Source organism: Conger conger, chromosome 7 (assembly GCF_963514075.1).
Source record: "Conger conger chromosome 7, fConCon1.1, whole genome shotgun sequence".
Taxonomy (NCBI): Eukaryota; Metazoa; Chordata; class Actinopteri; order Anguilliformes; family Congridae; genus Conger; species Conger conger.
This window is the reverse complement of record NC_083766.1, coordinates 10,231,778-10,256,130: the sequence shown is the minus strand read 5'-3', so window position 1 is coordinate 10,256,130 and position 24,353 is coordinate 10,231,778. Positions and strand designations below refer to the sequence as shown.

General features: G+C 44.6%; 1 protein-coding gene across 1 annotated transcript in view; it reads right to left on the bottom strand.

Annotated features, from left to right (window-relative positions):
- uvrag (UV radiation resistance associated gene) overlaps nt 1-24,353 on the bottom strand; it is an 85,732-nt gene that overhangs the window by 31,145 nt on the left and 30,234 nt on the right. The window contains exons 9-13 of the mRNA XM_061250051.1: nt 23,642-23,726; nt 22,315-22,402; nt 21,849-21,909; nt 17,996-18,161; nt 5,199-5,274 (exon numbers count right to left, since the gene is read on the bottom strand). Of these exons, the coding sequence (XP_061106035.1) occupies nt 5,199-5,274; nt 17,996-18,161; nt 21,849-21,909; nt 22,315-22,402; nt 23,642-23,726 (476 nt within the window). The remainder of the gene's footprint in view (nt 1-5,198; nt 5,275-17,995; nt 18,162-21,848; nt 21,910-22,314; nt 22,403-23,641; nt 23,727-24,353) is intronic.

The following is a 24,353-nucleotide window of genomic DNA, read 5'->3' as shown; positions in this document are numbered from 1 at the left end:
GAACAAATATGCAGCCAACGAGCTCGGAAATACGGCCGCCTCGGGCCCGAATGCTCCAGGGTGCTATCTGTACACTGAGTCGGTGAATTAAATGTGATTTTTCGGAGCTGAAGGACCAGAACAGGATGCAGGACTCCGCCTGCACCTCCACCTGCGGCGAATAATTTAGAAAAGATGGCCTGAATGCCTTTCAGGGACATAGGTCAAAGTATGCAAACTTTTTTATTTTATTTTTTAAATAAATGTTTTCTCATTAACCAAATGAGACGAAAACCAACATAGGAGCTGCTAACACCTGACTTAATAGCGTGTCCAGTTACCACTGGCATGTGGCATAGATACAAACAACATAATAGAAGGCAGTGACTTCAAAGAGGAACCTCCTGGTGTAGCCCTTCTGCCAGCTGCCCTGTATCGGTTTCAAACAGAGCACAAGGGGCAATTTAATAAAAGTTATATGCTTAATCTTTCACATCCAAGACAGAAACTGCTGTGAAACCAGATCTCTGGTTTGTTTCAATAACCAGACACACCAACGCATAGCAGGTTAATTCAGGAGCACATTACAACCTTCAAAACAAAATAATAACTACCAGCCCTCTGAAACTGCCTATTGGTAAATTATATCAAGTAGAAAACCGAGCTCAATTTTCTAATATTTAGGGTCAATAAAGCTGCCATTTCCTAATAAACCCCGTAGAAGTAACAAGAACCATTCCTGCAGCCTTACCAAAGGAAACAAACCATGCTCGGAGAGAGAGCGGTTGAAATGCCAGGTTTACGGAACTCAATTATAACTTTGAAAAAGGAAATTGTGTATGAGCATGATTATGAAGTTACTTCATGCAGTTAGCATGTTCTCCCCATGTCTGCATGGGTTTCCTCCGGGTACTCCCACAGTGCAAAGACATGCAGGTTAGGGAATACAGATGGTGCATTTACATTGATGTGGTAATTGAAAATGTTGAGTAATGTGCACTATCCCTGATAAATAAATAAAAATAATAATAACAACTCTTTCAGAAGAGTATTTAGAATAATTAGTGGCTATATTGCCTCTTTGCCCTATAATGTAACAAATGCTTAAAAGTCTAGCATCCAACAATCTAGCTATTTAGCTATTTTCCAAACCACATGCGAGGAACACAGCTTGAGAAGTAGAGTACAGCTAGCTCTTAACTTAGGCTCATGAAAGCATAAGATGCATTTCTCCCAGAGACGTGCCACTGTTCTTGCTTTCTGGTGACCAAAACGGCATTCTACGTCACAGTAAGGACACATACAGTGCAAAAGGGCACCAAGTTCCTGGCACTGGGACTACATATGACCAGAGGTGGTATGTGGGGATATGGCACCGCTGTCTCACAAATAAAAACGGAAGACTACAAACACTCTGACAGGAAGAGCCAAAAGCCTTCTCTCCCCATGGGAAGTGGTCCCAGACTTTGTACACTGAGACTTGATGAACAACAGCATGCTTCACGTTTATGGAATAAATTCCTCTTCAGAGATGAAAATAGCACTCAAGATGGAAAGCGGTTAACTGTAAGCAGGCTACAGCTCCACCAGCAAGCAGTTTCCACTGAGCGCTCCCTCCAAGTGCTCCTATTAACCAGCACTGGCTCGGAGTGTCATTTCCACCCGTGTCCTTCTCGACAAAGAAAAACAGCGGAACAGGCGTAAAATTAATTTGGGTGACGCATCTTTCAGTTCGAAATAAACTGTCTGAGCTAGACACAGTCAGAGGAAACGTGCCCTGGTTAAGCACGGTCACCGTTAGCCATCAGCAGGTAGGCACAACTGAGAGGAGATTCTGATAATAATGGTAAATGGTAAATGGTTATATAGCGCCTTTATCCAAAGAGCTGTACAATTGATGCTTGTCATTCACCCATTCATACACACACTCACACACCAATGGTGATTACCTGCCATGCAAGGTACCAACCAGCTCGTCAGGAGCATTTGGGGGTTAGGTGTCTTGCTGAAGAACACTTCGACACACCCAGGGTGGGATTCGAACCAGCAACCCTCCGACTGCTCTTACCACCTGAGCCATTGTCGCTCCTAATAATACTACACAGCACACATACAACGGCCCTAACAGGAGCAGTCAAAGGCACAAGCTTATGAGCTCATCAAGGAGAACGGTGCAAATCTTTCTTTTTTTTTTTTTTTTGCAAAAGACTATTTGCGGGCCTTCAAATTAGCGGGCCGGAGGTGCGAGTGGTATCCGCCGGTCTGAGGAGAGCCTGCCTGACAGCAGCAGGGGCGGTGAGGAAAGAAGAAAGGAGGGAAAAAACAACACGAGTGTCAGATCCTAAACACCAACATGCACGAAGAGGGAGAAAATATCAAAGGGGAAAAATGACTAAAGCCGGAGGGGGAAAAAAAACAAAAAAAAACATTCACATTACACAAAGAGTTTGGGCAGCTCGAAACCTCAAAGATGTGGGCTACTAACAGAGCATCTGCAAATGGTACCGCTCTTCCAAGAAACCAGCGGTGCTGCGATCCGTGCCCCGCTCCTGTCTGCACGTGCTCAGTGATCCTCGGACAGGAGTCGGCTTCCCTGTTCCTGGGTGGCTCTTCAGATCAAGTGTCTTTTCACGTGACCGTAATGCGAACAGAGCGAGATTATGAAAAAAGGACTCGCGTTAAGAACATTGGCTTCCAAAGGGTCAAGGCCTTGGCCCTGCAATACTCGGCATACTTCCATTGGTGTCCTTGTGCTAATTGACACAGGTCTCTAAAAACCACAGGTCAGGATTTCCTGTCTGACCACAAGAAAGAGATCTGAACGGACACACAGACTGACCGCACGTCACCGAGATCAATGCCTTCCTTACCGCAGAAGAGTATTCTGCACAAACTCAACAGACTAAAGCGGGGGTTCCAAAACATGTCTCTGAGGTGACCCCAAATGAATGTTCACAAACTTACATGACCCCCAACACCCCACCCACGCACATCTTGTGCCCAACAACACCCTTTAGCCACGACTACACTGGAAAACGGTCAAGAGAGGAATTGCAGCAACAAACACCCTGAAACCACACGACTGTTTATCCCACCCCTTCTCTGTGAACGTGCTGACTTTGAAACCTACACCGGAATTTACACAGTTATGGAAAAGACCCTTGGAATTTTCCTGTACCCTTTATGAATCAATTAAGTTAACATCCTTTTATTTAATTTCATCCAGAACTCCACTACAATAATCTTATCATTCCTTTTGGCAATTGAGTCCAGTTTCCTTTGAGAGAGTTATTCACTGTTTTTGCTTAATCAGCCCAAGGATTTTTTTTATGAACTGCTGCTGCAGTAGAGGAAGTAGCAGTACAGAACATCACATCAAACGCCCCACTGAAGTCATGTGAACCCAGCCACCTGTTTCCAGCTAATTGCTTCCTAATTCACTGGAGAGACGGCGATTCTTCATTCGGGCCACAGTGTTAAAAGCAATAGGAATGGAATGCAAATTGTTACATTTGCTGCTAAACGATTTTAAGGGGAAAAGTCTCGCAGGTCAACGCATTAGCCACACTCTCATCAGCTCAGTTTGGGGCTTTCCCCCCCAGAGGAGCACTTGTGAAAGACGCCCAGACTTAGACATCACACAGCCCGTGCACACAGCTCTGACACACGAGGCTGAACTGTTCATTATGGCTACGCCGCGGTTGGCACCCGCATATTTCTGTAACACGGGATCATGGCTTACCTCCGGCACTTCAAGTACATGTATATAGAGTCCCCTCCATAATGTTTGTGACAAATACCCATCATTTATTTATTTGCCTCTATACTCCACAATTGAAAAATAAATCACATTATCATCGTTCATCGTGGTCAGATTTTAATCGAGGGAATTTTTGACATTTTGGTTTCACCATGTAGAAATTACAGCAATGTTAATACATAGTCCCCCCATTTCAAAGCACCATAATGTTTGGGACACAGCAATGTTATGTAAATCAAAGTAGTGATGTTTAGTATTTTGTTGCATATCCTTTGCATGCAATGACTGCTTGAAGTCTGCGATTCATGGACATCACCATTTGCTGGGTGTCTTCTCTGTTGATGCTCTGCCAGGCTTGTATTGCAGCCATCTTTAGCTCAGGCTTGTTTCAGGGGCTAGTCCCCTTAAGTTTTCTCTTCAGCATATGAAAGGCATGCTCAATTTGGTTCAGATCGGGTGATTGAGTTGGCTGAAGAATTTACCAATTTTTAGCTTTAAGAAAGTCCTTTATTGCTTTAGCAGTATGTTTGGGATCATTGTCTACCTGTAGAATTAATTGCTGGAGAAGAAGAGGAGTTTGGATGCTTTGGATCTTGGGCAGTTCCTTCTCTCCACCATCTTGCTCTCGCCATCACTCTCATATAAGTTCATCTTTGTCTGATCTGTCCACAAGACCTTTTTCAAGAATTGTGCTTGCTCTGTTAAATACTTCCTGGCAAACTGTAACCTGGCCATCCTGTTTATTCAGCTCACCATTTTGCAGTGTAGCCTCTGTATTTCTGTTCATTAAGTCTTGTGCAGACAGTAGTCATTGACTAATTTTTTTTCTTTATTATGGAGAGAATTCTTCTGTCATCAACTGTGGAGGTCTTCCTTAGCCTGCCAGTCCCTTTGCGATTAGTAAGGTCACCAGTGCTCTCTTTCTTCTCAACAGTTGATTTTGGTAAGCCTAAAGTTTGGCTGAAGTCTCTAACCATTTGTTCTTGTTTCTCAGTCTCATAATGGCCTCTTTGTCTTTTATTGGCTTTGGTCCTCATGTTGAAAAACAGCAATAATAGTTTCCAAAGGTGATCGAAAGAATAGAGGAAAGACAAGGTGTTGAGAGCTCTCTTATACCTGCATTAAGGAGGCAATCAATTATACACACCTGAGAAATTACAAACACCTGTACAACAATGTGTCCCAAACATTATGGTGCCCTGAAATGAAGGGAATGTATATAAACACCGCTGTAATTTCTACATGGTGAAACCAAAATGTATTAAAAAAGCCTTTAATAAAACCTGAAAATGTGCACTTTAACAAAGTCTTAATTGTGTGATTCCCAATCTAAAATTGTGGCAAATCAGAGGCAAATCGAGACATAATGGGTCTTTGTACCGAACATTATGGATGCCACTGTATCTATTATTTTAATCTGGTGTTGACTAACCTGACGCATTTAATACAAAAAACTTACCTGGGCAATATTCTTGTTGAGAAGGTAGACGCCATATTCAAATTGATATCGCTCCCCTCTTGCGTATAATGGAAACCTGAAAGGCAACAGAACATATAATATATTATACAAGGTCACTAAGTTCCCAACACAAATAATACAGAATTGCGGTAAGACAGGTTCATTATGGAATCCAATGTGACAGTCTCAGACACTGTACAATTGAACAATTGCTCTAGAGTGCTCTGTACTCTGCTCTGGGCACGCACAGCACAGCACGGCACACGTACACACAATACGAACGATCTGAACCAGTGAACTGTTTGTTCTGTTCTGCAATATACAGAATACATTTCCTCGTGGAAATTCCCCACATGCTACTGATGATAATTATTGTCATCACACCCATTCCAATAAAACACGACGGTGGTCTGTGCCCTGTCATTAGGGGCTTTAGCGACCTCCCGGCTGCTTGCTGTGAGAGGATATGAACGGGATGAACAGCCTTGGGCTGCAGATCTCTCAGGCCCCACCACCTCAGAGCAGATTACCACATGAAACGCACTATGGTCACACAATGCTAGCAACCTAGCATTACTAGTTTTATTTGGCTACCTTTCCGTCCAAACAACGTATCTTTAGTTTGGCTAACAAACGAGGTCAAACTTCCAGCTAACTTTCCTTCTATTGTCGCGAACCTATCAGATAGGACAGTGCTTCCTGACATGTCCTGTATCCTATCCTACAGTAGGCCTACAGTCTATTATCCTCTCTAGACATGACAGACATGACCCATTTATAGGCCACTAGGCCTACCCAGAACAATTCTTAAAGGCACAGTGTTTATTTTCAGTGAATAATTATGCTGTAACAGAAAGCAATTATCAGGCACGTTTGCATAAAGTCTTGAATTTTGCCAAGTACTGGCATTTTCTCATTTTGGAACCGCTGTACTTTTTAGTACATTCCATGCAACCCTAGTCAGTGTGTCAGTTTGTGAGAATACACACACTGTTATTGCACACAGTATTGAACCAAATTATTCAGCCTGTCATCCTCACAGATGTGTTACTGACCTTCCGGCAGTTTCTTTCCTCCCTATTCCTCCCTATTAAAAGCCTTGCTACCCCTGGGGACAGCCCTTTGTTTCTGCTAATCCGTCCTGACTGGAGACAGACCCAGTCCTGTCAGACTCCCTGACCTTGAGCAGGCAGGAGTGAAGGGCAGGGCCCTCCCACTGGGCGGGGGCAGGTACCCGCCATGCCACACGCCAAACACTAGGGGTCACCTCTGGGGGTCACTGTCCGCAAGCATACGCTCCGTCATTGCCATTGTCACTAAAGTATGGGCCCATGAGCTAGAGTTCTCTAGAAGTTCTCTAATGCTACAGATGTGCCCCATTTAGTCTGCATTGTAAACTAGCAGAATGCCTTGTTGGCAGTGTGAATATTGAAAAGTCTAGTTCTTGCTGTTAATACAGCATCTTGTGGGATTGGCAAATTGCTGGAATCTGATTTAACAGTTTTATGGCTGGCAGCTGTTTGAAAACACAGTTCTTCGGAGGGGAGAAAGGTACACATGGCATTTTGCGATGTGCAACCAGAAAAAGTTAGCCCTCACACACAGCTCACAGAAATCATCAACGGGGAGGCAAAGATGAAAAAAAAGGGATACTGCACCAAGGCAGAGGAAGAAGAGAGAAGAAGCACAAGAGGTGCAAGCAGAAGGTAGTGGCTACGCTACAGGCACACGCACGCACACACACCTGTCACTTACACCAAAATACATCGCAGCTACGAGATTAATGGCTGCTGTCCAGTCACTCTGGAGTCACACCGAAGAGACACGGGTTGGCCAAACGTCAGGAATGCCTTCTGAGAAGTCCAGTAAAGTGGGTTGCATTACTACAGGCTGGGGTGGGCGTTCCAGCTCTCTGAAAGCACTCTGAATGCCGATTAGCCAGGCAGTCATTTTTATCACTCGTCTAATCTTGACGGCTGTGCTGAAACGATATGTTACACAACGAGGATATAGTGGATTACACTCAGCCTCCTTGATTTCGGCTTGGCCCCATCACTCTGCAACTAGGGCTGAGGACTGCTGAGAGCACAGTGCTAGTTCCCCACCAACCTCCACCTACCAACCTCCACCCCCTCCAATGTCTACCCTCTCATTACAGCAGTGTTCACCTCCAACCTCCACAACACACTACCAGTGTTCACCTCCAACCTCCACAACACACTACCAGTGTTCACCTCCAACCTCCACAACACACAACCAGAGTTCACCTCCAACCTCCACAACACACTACCAGTGTTCACCTCCAACCTCCACAACACACTACCAGTGTTCACCTCCAACCTCCACAACACACAACCAGAGTTCACCTCCAACATCCACAACACACTACCAGTGTTCACCTCCAACATCCACAACACACTACCAGTGTTCACCTCCAACCTCCACAACACACTACCAGTGTTCACCTCCAACATCCACAACACACAACCAGAGTTCACCTCCAACATCCACAACACTACCAGTGTTCACCTCCAACCTCCACCCTCGCGCCAAGGTGGTATTCACCTCCAACCCTTCTGTTCCACAAACACGTCCATTGCAGTCTCTTCTGAAGCAAAGTGCCCCTTTCCCCAGCTACCTTCACTGCAGTGGATAGAGTTCAACCGCTGGGAGTAACTGCCCCAAATCTGTTCCTCATACTATTATCATAAAATCACCACCTCCAGTAGTGTATCCAATAATTCACAAAGATACAATCACCACTGATATTCATTAATGAAGACAAAGAAACGAGAGGGAATGAATGTTTCCAGTTATACTTCCAATGCATTTTTTTCATTATAATTTCAGAGGTAAACCCCACATGAATATGGGATAAAATAGACATATGAACCTGATGTCTTTAGTTTTTCCCCACCCCCACAGGATGTCGGATACAAACGAACAAGTATTAAAAAAGTATGCGCAACCATGACTGTAAGGGAATCACAAATCTGCAATTAATATGAAAGACAATGTAAAGCCTTCTGTACATCATAAAACTGGGGGATTTTCTACAGAGCAGGATATTTACACATCACGCAATTCACTTGAAGAGTGATTTACAGCCGAGTCCCTCAAAGGCACCAATAAAAAGGTACAGCAAGGAGATCGTAAAGATTTCGATGTGGGGGTTAGAGGCCTCGACCCCAGTGATGTAAGACCGTTGTTTGTTCTTTTCTGTAGGAAAGCACCGTGCTTGTCCAAGACGACCCATAGCTATCACAATAAGTCTCCTTTTTCTGTCTTTCCTTCGGGGAAGAGCCAGAATTTGCAGTGAGCCTCCGAATTATTAAATGATAGAGAAATTGCTTAATCTTTCCTTCGTAACCGCTGCAGAGGCTACCGTAGCAACAAGGGTCTGGCTTGTGTAGGAACTTTAGGCCGTGGCAGAATTATGACCAGTGAAAAGGCGGTCCTTTTAATGACCGCGGGACCCTACACAGTGGTCTCTACATGTTTTCTTTTGACCACAAAGGAACATACAATTAGAACTAAGAGCACTGTGTGAATTACTCATGAATTAAAGATCACATTCCATTTGCTTGTGTAGGTCTGAGCCTGACCAGCTTCACATGCATTTCATGCATTTAGCAGATGGTTCCAAGCAGAGCGAATTACAGTCACAACTTACAAATACGCGACATTATAAATACATAACATTAGTGATATATTGTGCTATGGCTGATTCTGGTACTTGTAGTCACCTTTATTTTGCACTTTATGTTGTTTGCCATAATAGACTTTTAAGTCACTTTGGACAAAAGTATCTGCCAACTGAATAAATGTACAAACGCATAAATCCGTAGGCTGAAGCAGGACAGTCTACTAGATCACTTTTCAGTAACCCTTAACTAAGCGACACCCAGCTGAACTCAAGCAAATTCAGCCACATAAAATTATTCTTTGAGAAAACAAAGAGTGTTTGGCATAAGAATGCATTTAGTCAGCCTCAATAACTGGCTGTGATTTAAAATGTGTTTGGAACTCCCAATTCCATTTTTATAGGAGACTCATTTGCACATACCTTACATATTGAAAAACCCATAATTGTAAATTCACATTTTACACTTCTATGTGTATTTGGAGAATGGCCAATTGTTTCCTATTAACAATAGGAATGTTATGATCTGGCACTGGGTGTTAACAATGGGATTAATCCTGGTTTATGAAAATCTGAAACAATGGCTGACGATTCAGTGAATGAAAAGAAAAGCATATGCAACACACAATCCAACCCATGGAGTCTATATTTAATATGTGCAAACACAGCAATGCCCAAGAATTTCATTCTATTCCATTTTCACACATTCCATTCATCGGAACTATTACTTACACTTACCCAGCCCAAGAAAACTAAATTCCCAGAACACTGGAGTCTTAAATGTGCAATTGAAAATGTTTGGGGAGCATACATCAGAGTTCTGCTTCTAGAAAACACCTGCCTAACCACAGGTGGGGCTAATGAGCCCAGTAACAATATAAGTCAACCAAGCTGTGCTTTTCAATATCTACAAAAATTATTATATTGAGCATTTGTGCCAGCCGGGGCCCTAATGACCATTTCTGTTCTACTCTGAAGTGCAGTGCCATCTTTGAGGTAGTAATAAAAGTGTCTTAGAAGGATATGCTGTTGCTTACTATGCTGTCTTTAGCTTTTCACTGGCACCCTGAAAATATGCCTTGGTTGTAGCGTTTGGGGATTTAGTTCTAAGATTAGAAACAGATATACAACACTAACCGTGGGACCAGGCCAGCCCTGTTTCAACTTGTGGGTGCAATTTATGTTTGCCTGGAAAGAAGGCACACATATTTCCAGAAGACTGGTTCCAATATATAGATCATCATCATCATCATCATCATCATTATTATTACTGTTACCCAAAACAAAGCAATCAAAATTCATACATTTATTTCCTATTCAGGTTTGATAATGAAAGCACCTTTCAATATGAAGGCGTCATGTATCAATACATGTTATCAAAGGCAATGGACCCAGAAGACAGATGGCGAGCCCACAAGGAATATCCGAAACACACATCGGATGTCAGTGGAATGAGAGCAGGGGGCCTCGTCAGAGCTGCGAGTGGCTCCTCGGTCCCCAGGGACCGTCTGAAAACTCTCGCACACTTTCAGTTTACAGGGGAAACCTGAACTCTTATATATCCGTCTTGGCAATTGAAAAATCATTCCCCCGGCCCGTATAAAAGGACCTGACCATACTTTCCCCGTTCCCTGGAAAAGAAATGATGGCTTTCGAGAGAGGACCCTGAACATTTGTTTGCCTGTGCTCTGTGTCCCGTGCCTGCTGCCCCCCCCCCAGGGAACTGCCCTGTCACTGCTCCTCCTGCTCCTAAAGCAGGCTGAAATACATATTTTATCCCCACGCTCAAAAATGTAAAAGCTTCACCGGAACACTGATGCGCCAATCTGTCCATATATTTTTTGAAAGGCTCTTAGAGAGGAAAGGTAGAGGCGGAAAAAAGCACACTTTTAATATCCCATCTAATAAAAAGCGCTATGCGGCGCTGCTTTATTTTAACGGCCTTTCTCTGGTCTCAATCACAGGGCTGGACATCTGGATCAAATCTCCGAATCCTGCAATCAAGGCGCTCCGGAGCGCGGCTCGGGATGCGGAGCCCCGTTGCAGTCAAAGAATCCGGAGGATGCTTCGCACGGTTCGGGGTGGGGGGGTGGGGGGCGGGGGGGTTGGTGGGTCCCAGCGGCCGCGGGGTCCTCGCTAAAGCACTGCTGGTGCGGCAGGCAGCTGCGGCGCGGAGGATGCGATCGACCCTTTGAACCGCGTTCAGCCCAGAGACCTGACCGGTCGCTTTATACACGACACGGTCATTATCTGAGCACTGGATCCTGGGTAAAAAAAAGCGGAATTTAGCAGCAACGCGCCGACCTCACGGGTCAGGCGAGATTACACGCCTGCCTCTGCTTTGGGGCTCATTAGACTCCAGTTAAGAAGCACAAAAAAGCAAGTTTAATGTATTGCAAAGGGAAAAGGAAACTCGATTTATTTTTTGGCTCAATAATAATGCACACAGAGTTAGTGCTGTGACTACAGGACCAAACTCCAATCGGCGGCGCACCATCCACCCTGTTGCTCTGTGGCCTGGAGCGAACACTGCCTTCTGGCACCATCACAAGACTGGACTCCATTACTAAAGTCTAAAGGGAATCTTTCCATACCAAAATACCGCCATTCCAAGTCACATTTGAAGGAGCTGACCGCAAGCCCAAATACCAGCAAGGGTAGCACCAACTACCGAATGTTCCCCATTACATTCAAATAAAGCGCAAACAGAACGACGGTTTATGTAGGTGTGTCACGGCGACAGATGCCGGTCACCCACCTGCTAATCTCCTAATGCCGTTGCACTGGGGAGTTTCCTACAGCGACACCCTACAAATCTCAATTTCCGGATCTCTCTGACACGTTAATGCGTTCGCATCGGTTCAACCAGAACCCATCCTCTCTGGCGAGGCGCCGTTGTACGTCCCCCCACACGTCAGATAGAGCCACTGGGCCAAAGCTAATAAACACTGTAAGGTAGGTCGGGGTCAAAGGCCACTCGAACAAGCCACCCGCTTCACCATACACCTGGAGGACCCTGGTGGAGGTGTGGACACATTCTTAATAGCTTCCCAACCCATTCCCCGGTTTATTTTCTATGATCCAGCTCATGTAAATATCCTCTTTTATCGGTTGGGAAGGAATAAATCAGCTCTCGCCTTGGGACAGGGGGGGCGAGGTTATTCGGTAGATCCTGGGGGTGCTCAGTGTAACTAGCAGGGTGAAGGATGTGCACAGGCCCTCCAGCTGCAAGACTTCCAACACGCCATAACTCTTCATGCAAGAGAAGTGGGCTTCACTGGTGTGGGCGCCCCAGTTCTGGGCCCTCCATTTTTCTCAGGTAACATTTCACACACTACGCCATTTTTCACGAACATGGAGGAGGTAGAGAAGGACGAAGCCATCCATTAAAATGGTAATGTGTGTGCGTGTGTGTATGTGCGTGCGAGCGTATGTGTGTATGTGTGTGTGTGTATATGGGTATGTTTATGTGCGTGTAGGTATGTATACCTTTCTGTTGATATATGCATGTTTGCTTGAGAGGCAAGGCAATCATATTTATTTATATAGCACAATTCAAACCAGGGCCAATTCAAAGTGCTACACACATCAGGAGCAAAAATTCAAAAATAAAACAAATGTATTGATAATAAATAATTTAAAAAACAGATCAAATAGAAGGAGATAAGAAGAATACGAAAAAGTCTAAATGAAGTAGAAAATAAAAACTGATGAAATTGAAGTAAAAAAAAAAAGAATAAGAATAAGAAAAATTCAATAGAAAATAAGAGAGAGCGAGTATGCTATGTGTCCAGATATTTTCTAGTGTGGGTAACGACGCTGGTTCTCAGCACACAGGCCTTGTTTATCAGCCGACTTCAATAGTCTGCCCAAGCCAGCTGTTCACAGGCACCTGAGTGATGCAGTGTTGCCCTACCTGTTTGCGAGTCCTGCTCCACGGTCATTAGCACACAGCAAACGAGCCCGTTTCACTCTCTACTCTCCCGGCATCTGTTTCTAATGGCATTGTGCTCGATCCCCAGGCACGGAGGGGGGTCGCAACGCACCTCAGCACCCATCCCCCGCACACCACCACCACCACCCCAAAAAAAGCATTTCAGGTGGTGGTCGCTCGGGTGTCCCAGTTCGAAACGTCGCAAACAAGCACTCTCCCCGGAGAAACGGACGTCAACCGCATCGACGCGGACAGGTTATTACGCAAAAGAATAATACATTTATTTAAATGCAGTTAAAAAAGCAATCCTTCCTACAAACACTTCAAAATGCTGAGAAATATATAGGCCATAAGTAGCGCCTCTGCAAACAAAGGGGGGGGGTTTAATCCAATGCAGCTGTGCGGTCCCTGGCCAATGTAAACCTCAGGGCTCGGAGGTACTACGGCAGGAAAGAGGAGAACTAGGTGATTTTCTTTTTCTTTCTTGAGTTTTCTTTTTATCTCTATTGGAATCATACTCATTAATTTGACATCGAACAGAAGAGGCAAAAACATTTTTTAAACCCGTTTCATCCTTGAGTAGATGATTCCAATTACACCAATTACATAGCAAAACATACATTTTGTTATTAGCACTTGCTATGTGTGGAAGAATGAAAAAATCCTGTGTGGCCAACTTCTAATTGCCAAACTGAGTCGCTTTTTGGCACTTTATCCTTGGTTACCGTGCAAAATAGATCAAAATAATAATTTCAACACAGTAGCGTACACTGTAATTGAGTTGCCAGGCGATTCAGAAATAATCAAGGGGCCGGGCAATGGGTGGGTGTCTTTTCCTTCTACCCATGGCTACAGTATCACCAACAACCAGAATCTTTAGTCTCATCATTCATGTAGCTACATCTAAACACCACCTGGAATACAAGCCATTTTCTGGAATGTTCTGCCCTCAAGAGAATATATGTGAAATATCTCTAAAATGTGAATTTCACAAAAAGAGCTGAAAACTATTACCTCAATGACTAAGTATGAGATGGGCTGCTCACTTTCAAACTTCTTTTTTTTCTAGGCAAAGGGTGGAATTGAGAAGACAGATTTTCTGGTCAATTCAAGTATTTAAAATAGGATAATAAAATGTTACATTTCTTATTTTTATATTCATGTTTAATGTAATTCACTCCAAGCTCTGCACTGAAACAAACTTACACACCATTTTGACCCTGAGGGCTCCATCCAAATCATAAGCACCCAAATAATGCAAAATACAGAGCTAGACCACTTTCATTATTTCAGTTAAATCAATCTGTATTAAGCATAAAATCATCAGCCCGACTAATAAGAGACAAAAAAACATGTTCTTCACAGCTAGGAAGACAAATAAGAAGGATCTTCACACAGATTATGTCACAGGGACTACATGAAAATACAGAGAGCTGGACTAATTCAAGCTCAGATCAAGAGGCCTTGAGCAGGCGTTGTTTCTGAAGCTCACTTCCTGGTCTTGTTGAGAGACATTGCTCACTAGCGGCAGCGTGCTTGGCTCCAGCACCGACCGGTCTTTCAGCCACCAAGTCAATGGCACCATTACGGCCAAAATACGAAGCCAATAATTTTTTCCCACAAGAATATGAGGTCAAAATAGGTGGTATTTCTTCTCCTAATGTCTCCCCGTGTGCCGATTTGTTAAGCTATATCGTCATTTGGACAATACTTTTATATTTTGTGGATGAATCAGGGACAGATTGCATCACTGCAGAGTCAATGCATCTCACGCACTAAGTGGATGACCTGAACTTCAAGCCTATGTAAGGGTCCTCTCTTCTTTCTGCAGTAGTCTCTTGACTCCAATTTGTACAAAAACTGCGCTAGGGTCCTCATCGCACTTGTCCCTGTGTTCGATTTGCACTTTATTGTACGTCGCTGTGGATAAGAGCGTCTGCTAGATGCCTGTAATGTAATGTAATGTAATGTAATGCTTCCAAGGTTTCAAAGCGCTTTTTCACAAGCCATTGGAAAGTCCATGGGTGACCATATTCTCCTCAGAGAAAATAAAAAAGCAAAAATCTTTTGTTCCCCTTTGTCTTTCCCATTGCTCATCAAGTTTAACTTCACTGAACATCACCATAAAAACTATGATCGTCGTAATTCCACAGAAAAAATCGAAACAATTATTCGACGTTGCCTTCAGGTGTCCATGACATAACGCACCAAATTACGAAAACTGCGACTTTAAATCATAAAAAGAAATCGCAAAGCGCTTATGCTGACAAACCAAAAAGTGCATGATGCTTTCCATCTGTTCCATTTCATCATCAGATATGTGGACTTTGGAAAGAATTAGCCTTCCGCTCACTGCCAAACAACCCCTTTGTTGCATATTATTTATTTTTATGCATACCATTGTATTACAAATCAGACCTGAGGTAGTAAAAAAAACAAAAAAAACGTTATGAAACCAGGCTCCGTCGTGATTCCCAAAGTCGCGCGCGGTCTCAGACACGTTAGCGGAAGCGCGCGGCGGAGCGGGTATCTGGACTGGAGGGTTGCCAGAGCGCTCCCATTGCAGGCCGTGTGACCGCCACATGCAGCAGGCTCACAGCCCCGGCGTACACATGGCGTCCGGCGGATCGCCGTACAAACGTTGAGTTACGAGAGCGTTCAGGCAGCGGTCACCTGCCAGCCTGCGCTAAGTACGGCCCTGATCCACGGAGGATGTCATTAGCATGCTCTGCGCCCAGGTGGACAGACAGGCGGTATAAAACCCTGATATGAGGCCCCCCCTTATGCCAGGGGACATTTCATTTTGAGAGAGTATTTCTCTTCTCCCAGCTTTGGTTGCTGCCGCTTTGTTGTTTACATCGGAGGCAGGTTGCATTTTTCAAAAACAGAAAAGAAATAACATATACTGTATGTGCCAACCGCCGCTTTGTTTATTACATTACATTTACATTACATTACATTATTGGCATTTGGCAGACGCTCTTATCCAGAGGGACGTACAGTTGGTTAGACTAAGCAGGAGACAATCCTCCCCTGGAGCAATGCAGGGTTAAGGGCCTTGCTCAAGGGCCCAACGGCTGTGCGGATCTTATTGTGACTATTGTGGGATTAGAACCACCGACCTTGCGTGTCCCAGTCATTTACCTTAACCACTAAGCTACAGGCCGCCCCTAATCTAAAATACCCAAAATACCCCCCGATTTATCTGTGATAATCTTTGATAATCTTTGAAGCACATAACAAATTAGCTGACATAAAGTGTGAATAAATTAATTTGTAATATCATTTCTAAATTAAAAGCCTGCGGTATGGGATTGATGAGGAAAATCCAGGCCTCAGACACAGACAGAGAGAGAGGCCTGGGGTCTGTAACTGTTACCATGGTGATACCGGCAGGTTAAAGTGAGTTATGGGGGGGTCTGTGTAATGTCCTGTTTCCAAAACTGCTACTGGGCCATGGGACGCATACAGAAAAACATATTTACTCTCCCGCATTCACACTAATCAAAACAAGCACAGCACTGTTAATGTATATGCAACCATTTCAATACACATTACAAGCACATTTTTAATTCTGCATAATAAAACAGTAAGTTCCAGTCCAGTAATTTGATTGGACAAGAGGCATTCCATGAGTTCCACATGGTTTACAGGATTAGCTACTGTAACTGTTTTGTGTTGCTAGGTAACTATAAACAAAGGCAAAGACAAACTAGCTAGCTAGCCAGCTATCTTTGCCTTTGTTTATATACTCAGTGACCACTTCATTAGGTAGACCTGTACACCAGCTTGTTAATGCATATATTTAATCAGCTAGTCTAGGTGACTTTGACCGTGGAAAGATTTGATGATCTCAGAAACTGCTGATCTCCTGGGATTTCCACACACAACAGTCAGGAGTTTGCAGAGAATAATGCGAAAAACAAAAAAACATCCAGTGAGCATGAAATGTGTTGTTAATGAGAGAGATCAGAGGAGAAGGGCCAGACTGGTAAAAGCTGACAGGTAGGTAACCAGGCATTACACCAGTGGTATGCAGAAGAGTATCTCTGAACACACAACGCATCAAACCTCTAAGTGGTTTGTTAAAAATAAGTCTTAATTAATACCTAATAAAGTGCTCACTGAGTGTATAAACAGTGCTCCCTCTCGTGTGATATTGCTTAATTGAACAAATGCTGGGCTGCATTGTCACATTGAATGGATAACACAAAATCAATCAAAATATCCTTTAGAATTGAATAGTTTGGGAACCCCTGTTAAGGCCATGTTTCATGACAATGGACGAGAAGGCAAAAGATACAGCCAGCTCCGACACGCAAGAAAGCTTCCCCGCAGGAAATGGTGATGGTTTGGGGCGAAAGGCACCGACGTTGGGCGCCGAATGGGCTTTTGACGAATATTACAATCGGCTCAAGCATCTCCCTCAACTTCAAAGCGTTCGATTAATCAGGGATTGGGCTCGACAGTTTAACATGGAGGTTTTTACGGCTGGTGGGGAATTAAAGGGCAGATAATATCTGTGTGGAATGAGGGGGCTTTGATCACGGTCAGAGCTCGGTTGCACATAAATAATGTTTGAATGTATGCACACGTTCCACATCCATGATGATGATTACTGCTCGTTTTCCCATTCCACTGAATCCCAAAAAACGTCTCGACAGGTCCATGACCAATTGATATTATTAAACATTTCCCTCCCTCTCCCATCAGCATGGATGTATAGATCTACATCATAGACTATAGCCTAGTGGCTGGGGTACATGACTGGCACCTGGAAGTTCAGTGGTTCACCCTTAACCCCACATTGCTCCAGGGGGTATTGTCCCCCGCTTAGCCTAACCAAGTCTAATAAGTGGCTTTGGATAAAAGCGTCAGCTAAATAACAGAGCATTTAAACCACAAACCATACAACATACACTGAGGTTTGTTTGTTTGCTTAAGATTGAAAGGTTCGTCTCTGCCATTGTCATAGCTCGGAGCGTTTGGGTTTAGGTTTGCTGGCCCATTATGAATGTTTACCACGGGGCCTACGTGTTAGTACAGAGACCGGAAAGAATGTACATCTGCTCAGCGTGTAGAACACACGCATGCGTACCTGTACGGTATATCCAAACCCGATTCCATTCAAGTGTCAATAAGGGTACATTCCCGCAGAAGTACAGAGCCTGAACAAAAACCAACAAACAGGAAAAACCGAAGCGTAAAAAAAGGTCTTACTCTCGGTCCTTCTCGTTGAGCTTGTCCATGATGGTGTCCTTGATGGAGGAGCGGGAGCCCTTGTGGATTACGGGATACCTGAGAGGGATGTGCAGGAAGCACGAGATCATCAGGACCAGGTGCGCCGTGTAGCCCAGGGCGACCGCTACACTTCCGTCGTCCTTCGCTGCAGCAGAGAGGGAGATAAAATCACAGGCCGTGAGCGCTCCTTTGATAAAACGCTCCGGTTACGTTCAAGTTACGACCGTTAGATGTCATGCCTGGCCGTTAAAACACTTCAACCCAAAATAACTTTTATTTTACTGCCAACGGTTACACCATCAAACCCAAACGTAAGTCTTTCCAAAAGGGCAATTCGTGCAAATTCCGCCCGTAATGAAAGATTAAATTCGCAGGGTACAGTGTGTATTTATTATTTCTTCCAGTTACACGAAATGTACTACACAGATTTAATCATTCAAGCTGTCTAGCGCATTAGTGCAGTTTCCATGTTAGCAAACTCGTTTAATAATACAAGAAAAGTAACAGGGAATTGTTGGTTGCCAAGAAATGCTATGAAGAGGCCTAAACTTTTAAAGATGGTAACCCTTCATTTTGAGGGTGAATGGTGAATTTTTTCATTGTTTGTTTCAACAATGTCATCTCCTTTGGAAAATAAATGTCAGTGTCTCCTTGTTTCAAGCCATTTTGTTCTTAACAGGCGAGTTGCGCTATGTTTGACAACAAATGCCAAAAGTTGTGTGCCTTACTGCTGAATGGACAATTCACATTTAAAGCTGAAGAATGCATGAAATGTGTTGGTATAATAAGGTTATAAAATGCCTTAAGGCAGAATTTTAAGTTTAATATCATGGTTTCCTTCAGTTCCAAATATCTCATCAATAAATCAAGTGTACCACTTTACAGCAGGATGTTGAAATTTGTATCGTATGATTTCATGACACGGCTTGGGAAGCTATGCACAAATGAAAAAGGAAAGGTCAAAATCCAGGAAAATTTAATTTTCCGCGAGAGACGTTTCCATATTCGGAAACCTAAGACCAGTTTAATAGCTTAATTCCGTTTTTTTTTCCTGAGAACCCTCAGTTTTGCCGTTCGCCTCCTCTATGTTTTTCCAATCAGTGGCACATGACCAGTTTCATATGTAATTTGGGTCAGTCGTGATGTGTGACAAGGTTATATCACCATAACCTCCACTGCTGTGCTGTTGTCTTCAGTAAGGGGGGCAAATGTGGGTAAGACCATTGCGACACGTCACCACAGACGTGACGGCAAATAATCAGAAGCACTCGCAGGCCCCCCGAGAGGCACACTCCTGAGACTCCCGGCCCACAGGAGGCGACTTCCAAGCAAACGGCCATCAGCACCGAGAGGCCGTGCTTCCGTCACGGAGGCCATCTTGGAACGGAACACCATGGGGACCCTCTTATCGCCATGGCAACGGGCCATCCATTTCAGTGCAAAGAGGCGGGGGGGGGGGCCAGGGCTTGCAGGGGGGAAGCAACGCGTCAGAGAGCGGGACACGCGGGGGCCGGTCTGGGGCGGTGTTAGGCAACAGGGACGGCCCTCACACTCCAGGCAGACGGCGTACTGCCGTTACTCACAACACGGCCGCATGTTTACGGCTTTCAGACCGAAACACCAACAGACATCCACAGCACAGTGGGTCACAGCTGAAACACAAACGGCGGGTCGCCACATCAGGGTTTGGGGGCGGTGGGGAGTAGGTGCAGGGGGTTCTGGGGTGCTGACAGGGGTGACAGAGACAGGGAGGGCCCGGGAGGAGGCCCGCGGGGCGCTGTGTGTGATGAAGGAGGCGGCAAGGGAGGAAGGCGACCGCTCGCGGGTGAACCTGGCACTCATTACTCGCCTCCCTTTGAAGTCGCGCTTCCCCCCCCCCCGCCTCCCGAAGCCAAATCTCGTTTTTCGCAACATACACGAGTGCGACGTGCAGGAAATGAGCCAAATAACACGTTCCAAATGTTACCTAATGAATCACCCTCGTCTCATTCATGCTATACACACCCACGAGCACGTTTACATTCGTAGGTTCATCTGCTTTAAATACCCCCGTGGACTACCTCCGACCGCCGCAACACACAGCGAACTGCACTGTGTGCATAGTGGCTGTATTCATCAGTCAGTGAGCTCGGGGAAGGGCTGCCTTTTTCTGGGAACAGGCCTGAGGTTAGCTCTCCAGTCCGAGTGAGTTCTGGCGGCCGGAGGACTCCTGACCCCTTTACCTGTCCCCGCTGCTTGCACACGCTCCCCTGGGGAGGCTTACAGACACGGCGTGTTGTGCGGTTCCACCCAACGGCGTGCCTGTTTCTCCTCATAAAGCAAACACTTTTCAACCGGTTGTTTTAACGTTTTAACCTTTTGTTTTTATGGGAATGCGTCTCAGAGGCTTGCAGTCATTTACAAGAAGCATAGAGAGAGAGTCAACAAAAGAGACTGAACGATGAGCGAGAGAGGCCAGACACAGAGACGGAGACCAAGAGACAGAGACAGAGAGAGAAGAGAGAGAGAGAGAGAGAGAGAGAGAGAGAGAGAGAGAGAGAGAGAGAGAGAGAGAGAGAGAGAGAAAGTGCGAGAAAGTGCGAGAGAGAGAGAGATTCTACCTAACCAAACCTCAGGCCCAGCTGGCTGGACAACTCAACCCTGCAGTCCTTATGAAGTAGCCCAGTAGAAATTACAGACCCATAGTTAAATGAACAGGAAACAATTTCTAAATTCCTGAATCACACTGGCCATTCCCGGTTTGGAGCCATGAACTAACTTTAGTTAAGGAGAGGTTAGGCCCTACACAGGAGAGGACTTGTTGGGAATTGGGGATGCTTTTCTGTATAATGACTGCACAATTACCAGAGTATTTTAATCTGCCCAGCGCACAGATGTCCCATCCGCTAGGGTTTCAACCCTGGCCTTCCTGCGTTTGGCCTCTCCGCCCGCCAATATCAGAGGATTAACCATCCCGCCAAACCACCATGCTCTTATTACACAGAGGTTTTGTGAAGAGTTGGTTTTGCAGTTTAATTTAATGTTGGAGACTTCATATTCTTTTCTGAGCTGTTGTTACTTCAAAACCAACTCTGCGGCAGAGTTCTGCAAAGCTGAATCCAAACAATTTAATGGTTAGCTCTCACACTGAGATTTAGAATCGACAGAAATGGTGTGTGTGTGTGTGTGTGTATGAGTGTGTATGAGTGTGTGTGTGCGTCCTGTAATGGAGAACCACATGCTATCTATTGTTTTTCAAAAGACAAAATAAAAGACCATTTTAATAAATGAAGATATCACCAATGCAGATGGGATTTCAGGTGATATTTACACCATACTTTGAAAGTGTTTTTGGATTTTTCTTTTTCTCCTCACTATTTGCAATGACAGTTTCAGATTTCCTACCCTTCCCATGGCCTGATGGAATATACTAGAATTCAGATTGCAAGAGATATTTCCACTATCGTCAGAGACCAGTCACGGAGGTGTGAAAGAGTTCCAGATCTTTCATGCTCTGCCGCCAAATGTGGGCCGGAAATGACTTGTCTTTACGTGAAATCCAAGAAAGGTGTTTCTCTTCAGATGATAAAAAAAACTTTGTGGAATGTGTGTTTCCTCAAATCTAGATTCCATGACAGATATCGAGCACTAGCGGACAAGTGTTCCATCCTTCAGGAAGAAGATGGTATTTCTTCTCCTGCAGTATCAACAGCCAGAGGCAAACAAACCAACACAAACAAAAGGGAGAATCTCCCATGAAGTTACCACAGGACATGGGCAGATGAATTACACGGTTTGCGTTTCGCTGTTCTCAACTCCTGAAATATTCCAGATTTCAAGTGCCATCGGTTACCTTGGAAATCTTCAGAATTTGGCAGCTTCACCCCACAAATGACGTAATCAGTCTGATTGCTCTATGGAGGAAAAATAAAAAAAACATTTGATGCACAAATTGACATCCACTGAACATGAAAATCTATCAAGTGAATATAACAGTGGAGAACGACCAAGGTACTGACTCGTGTGGCAGGTTTGTAAATTTGGCCGGTCTTGTGCTTATGATTTCACGGCAGGGAAAATACACATGGATTCACACTTTGATGTATTCATTTAACAGATTCTTACAGAACAGGGACTGTAAAAGGGAACTAAATAAAACTAGACTAGCAACAGCACAGACAAAATAAACTGTCTGGAGTACAGAAGAAACATTCAACGAAAGGAAACTAAAGCTACTCCTGCTCTACCATTTACTCCACCACAACATTGCATTGCCAATGAAACGGGTCAGCGGTGACTTTAGGAGCACCCGCACTCACCACGTCGATGGGATAGATGTAGGAGAGTTCCGACAGCAGCTGACGACACCTGAAGGTGAGCTGGGCGTTGGTCTTCAGGAACAGCTCTCTGGGGGTCAGACGGAGACAAGAGCTTAAACGAGGGTGACAAGGGCACTGCTGGGAGGGCACATCAGCGGAGGGGAAGAGGGCTGTTTATCTTCGAAGTAGGGCGAGAGTGCTAATGGTTCCACAGCGCCCCAGATCCATCCCTCTGGTAATTGCAAGAGCAACCAAATTATCATAACTGCCAAAATTACCGGCCATACCCCAACCCGCCACCCCCCAGGCCCGATCCCCGCCTCTGGGGAACATGGCAGTAATCACCTGGGGCCATGTTCTTATTGCGTGTGGCAGGCAGAGCTCATAGGAACCTTGACCTGTGCTAGGTGCGGGGAGGGGGGGAGGGAGGGGGGATCGTGCCTGGTGAAAAATGTTTGCTTTCTCACGTCCCTGACAGCTGCCGGGCTCTTTATATAATCGGACGAACGGAATGGAGAGGAGAGAAAATACGGTGCACTTGAGTCAACACTTCAAGAGCACTCTAGATAATGGCCGATCACTTCAAAGACTTCCAAAACGGCATTCAAATGGAAATTATTATTAGGTCCAATTCAACGGTTCTCCGCGTTCCTCGGCTTTCATGTGCGCTTTCAGGCCCGGAGCTCACGATCTCCCCTGTCTCTGCCGTGGGCTTTGTGGGCCTTCTTCCCCTGAATGAGGTGAAGCACTTTGCTCATTTGCTTCAGCCTTACTACAATTTATTTTATCTGAAATAAATTCAAAGCTGCATATTTCTATTAGCTAGGTACAATGCACAACACCCGGCCCTTAGCAAAAAAAAAAAGCTCAAACCCCGCTTTTCAGGATGCTAGCACTGCGGATAATATATGAAACTTACTTTATTAAACCTGTAGATTTCTGGCTTCACATTAATATCAAAACCAATGGTCTCATTTAGTAGACAAGGTAGTCTTACTTTGCTGTCTGGGTTTGAAAGTATGTCTGCTACATCCCTGCCAGGTACTTTTCTGTGAATAAGCTTGTGCTTCCAGTGGTTAGTCACTGTATAACACATTGTAAACCAAACCAAACAGACGGAACCCACTATAACATGTGCTGTTTAGGTCCTGCTAGGTAACTGTACTATTATGACAAGAGAGACTATCATGCAATACCGTAATCCCTGTATTTTAATAATTTGATAGGGCATTAGAACATAGCTCACTTCGTCGTATATAATTTACCTCAGATGCCTCGTAAGGGAAATGGTGGAGTGGCAGACACGTAATGAGGGGTTTATATTTACCTTTTGGCCGTGCATTCTTTCTGTTGCTCCGTTAACGACTCCCTCTCTGTCTCCAGACTGCGGTGCTTGCTGGAGAAAGCCTCCTCTGTACACAAACACCAAACACACAAAATTACCTGGCGTGCTCTTGGACATTTTTACACAGGGGTCCATTTGTAGATTTGCGGTTCCCCAAAAATCGCTAAATAAAATGGTTACTTTAATCATCAAAAGCCATTTCCTCTCGAGGCTCTATGAAATCAGCTGAGCCAAAAATGGTCCCGGGGATTTTTTTTATTTACACAATATCAATAAATGCAAAGAGCTAATCATAAAAAGGAAGTTAAATAAAGAAAAGTACATATTCCTTATCTGGCATGACACCAGTTCCAGAGCAATTACTGAATGTCTGATAATAATATTTGTGGCGTGTACAATCTGTGAAGACTTCCTGACCTGGTTTTCAGAGTCGGCTAAACAAGCCAAGCTCAGCGAGAGAGAGAGAGAGAACCACTCACAGTAAACAGACAAAAAGCGAAACAACAGTCGGTTCCTCAGAGTAATACCAGAGACATATGAAATCTCTCGCTAATGGAACCGGTCCTGCAGGACGTGTGCCATGTCTTCTCGTTCGGAGAGAAAAGAAACGACGTCATGCGGTCTCATTTCCTCCAGCGCCGTTTATTTTTTCTTCCAGGCCGAAGCCTTTGTGTATACCAAGACATTGAGTCCT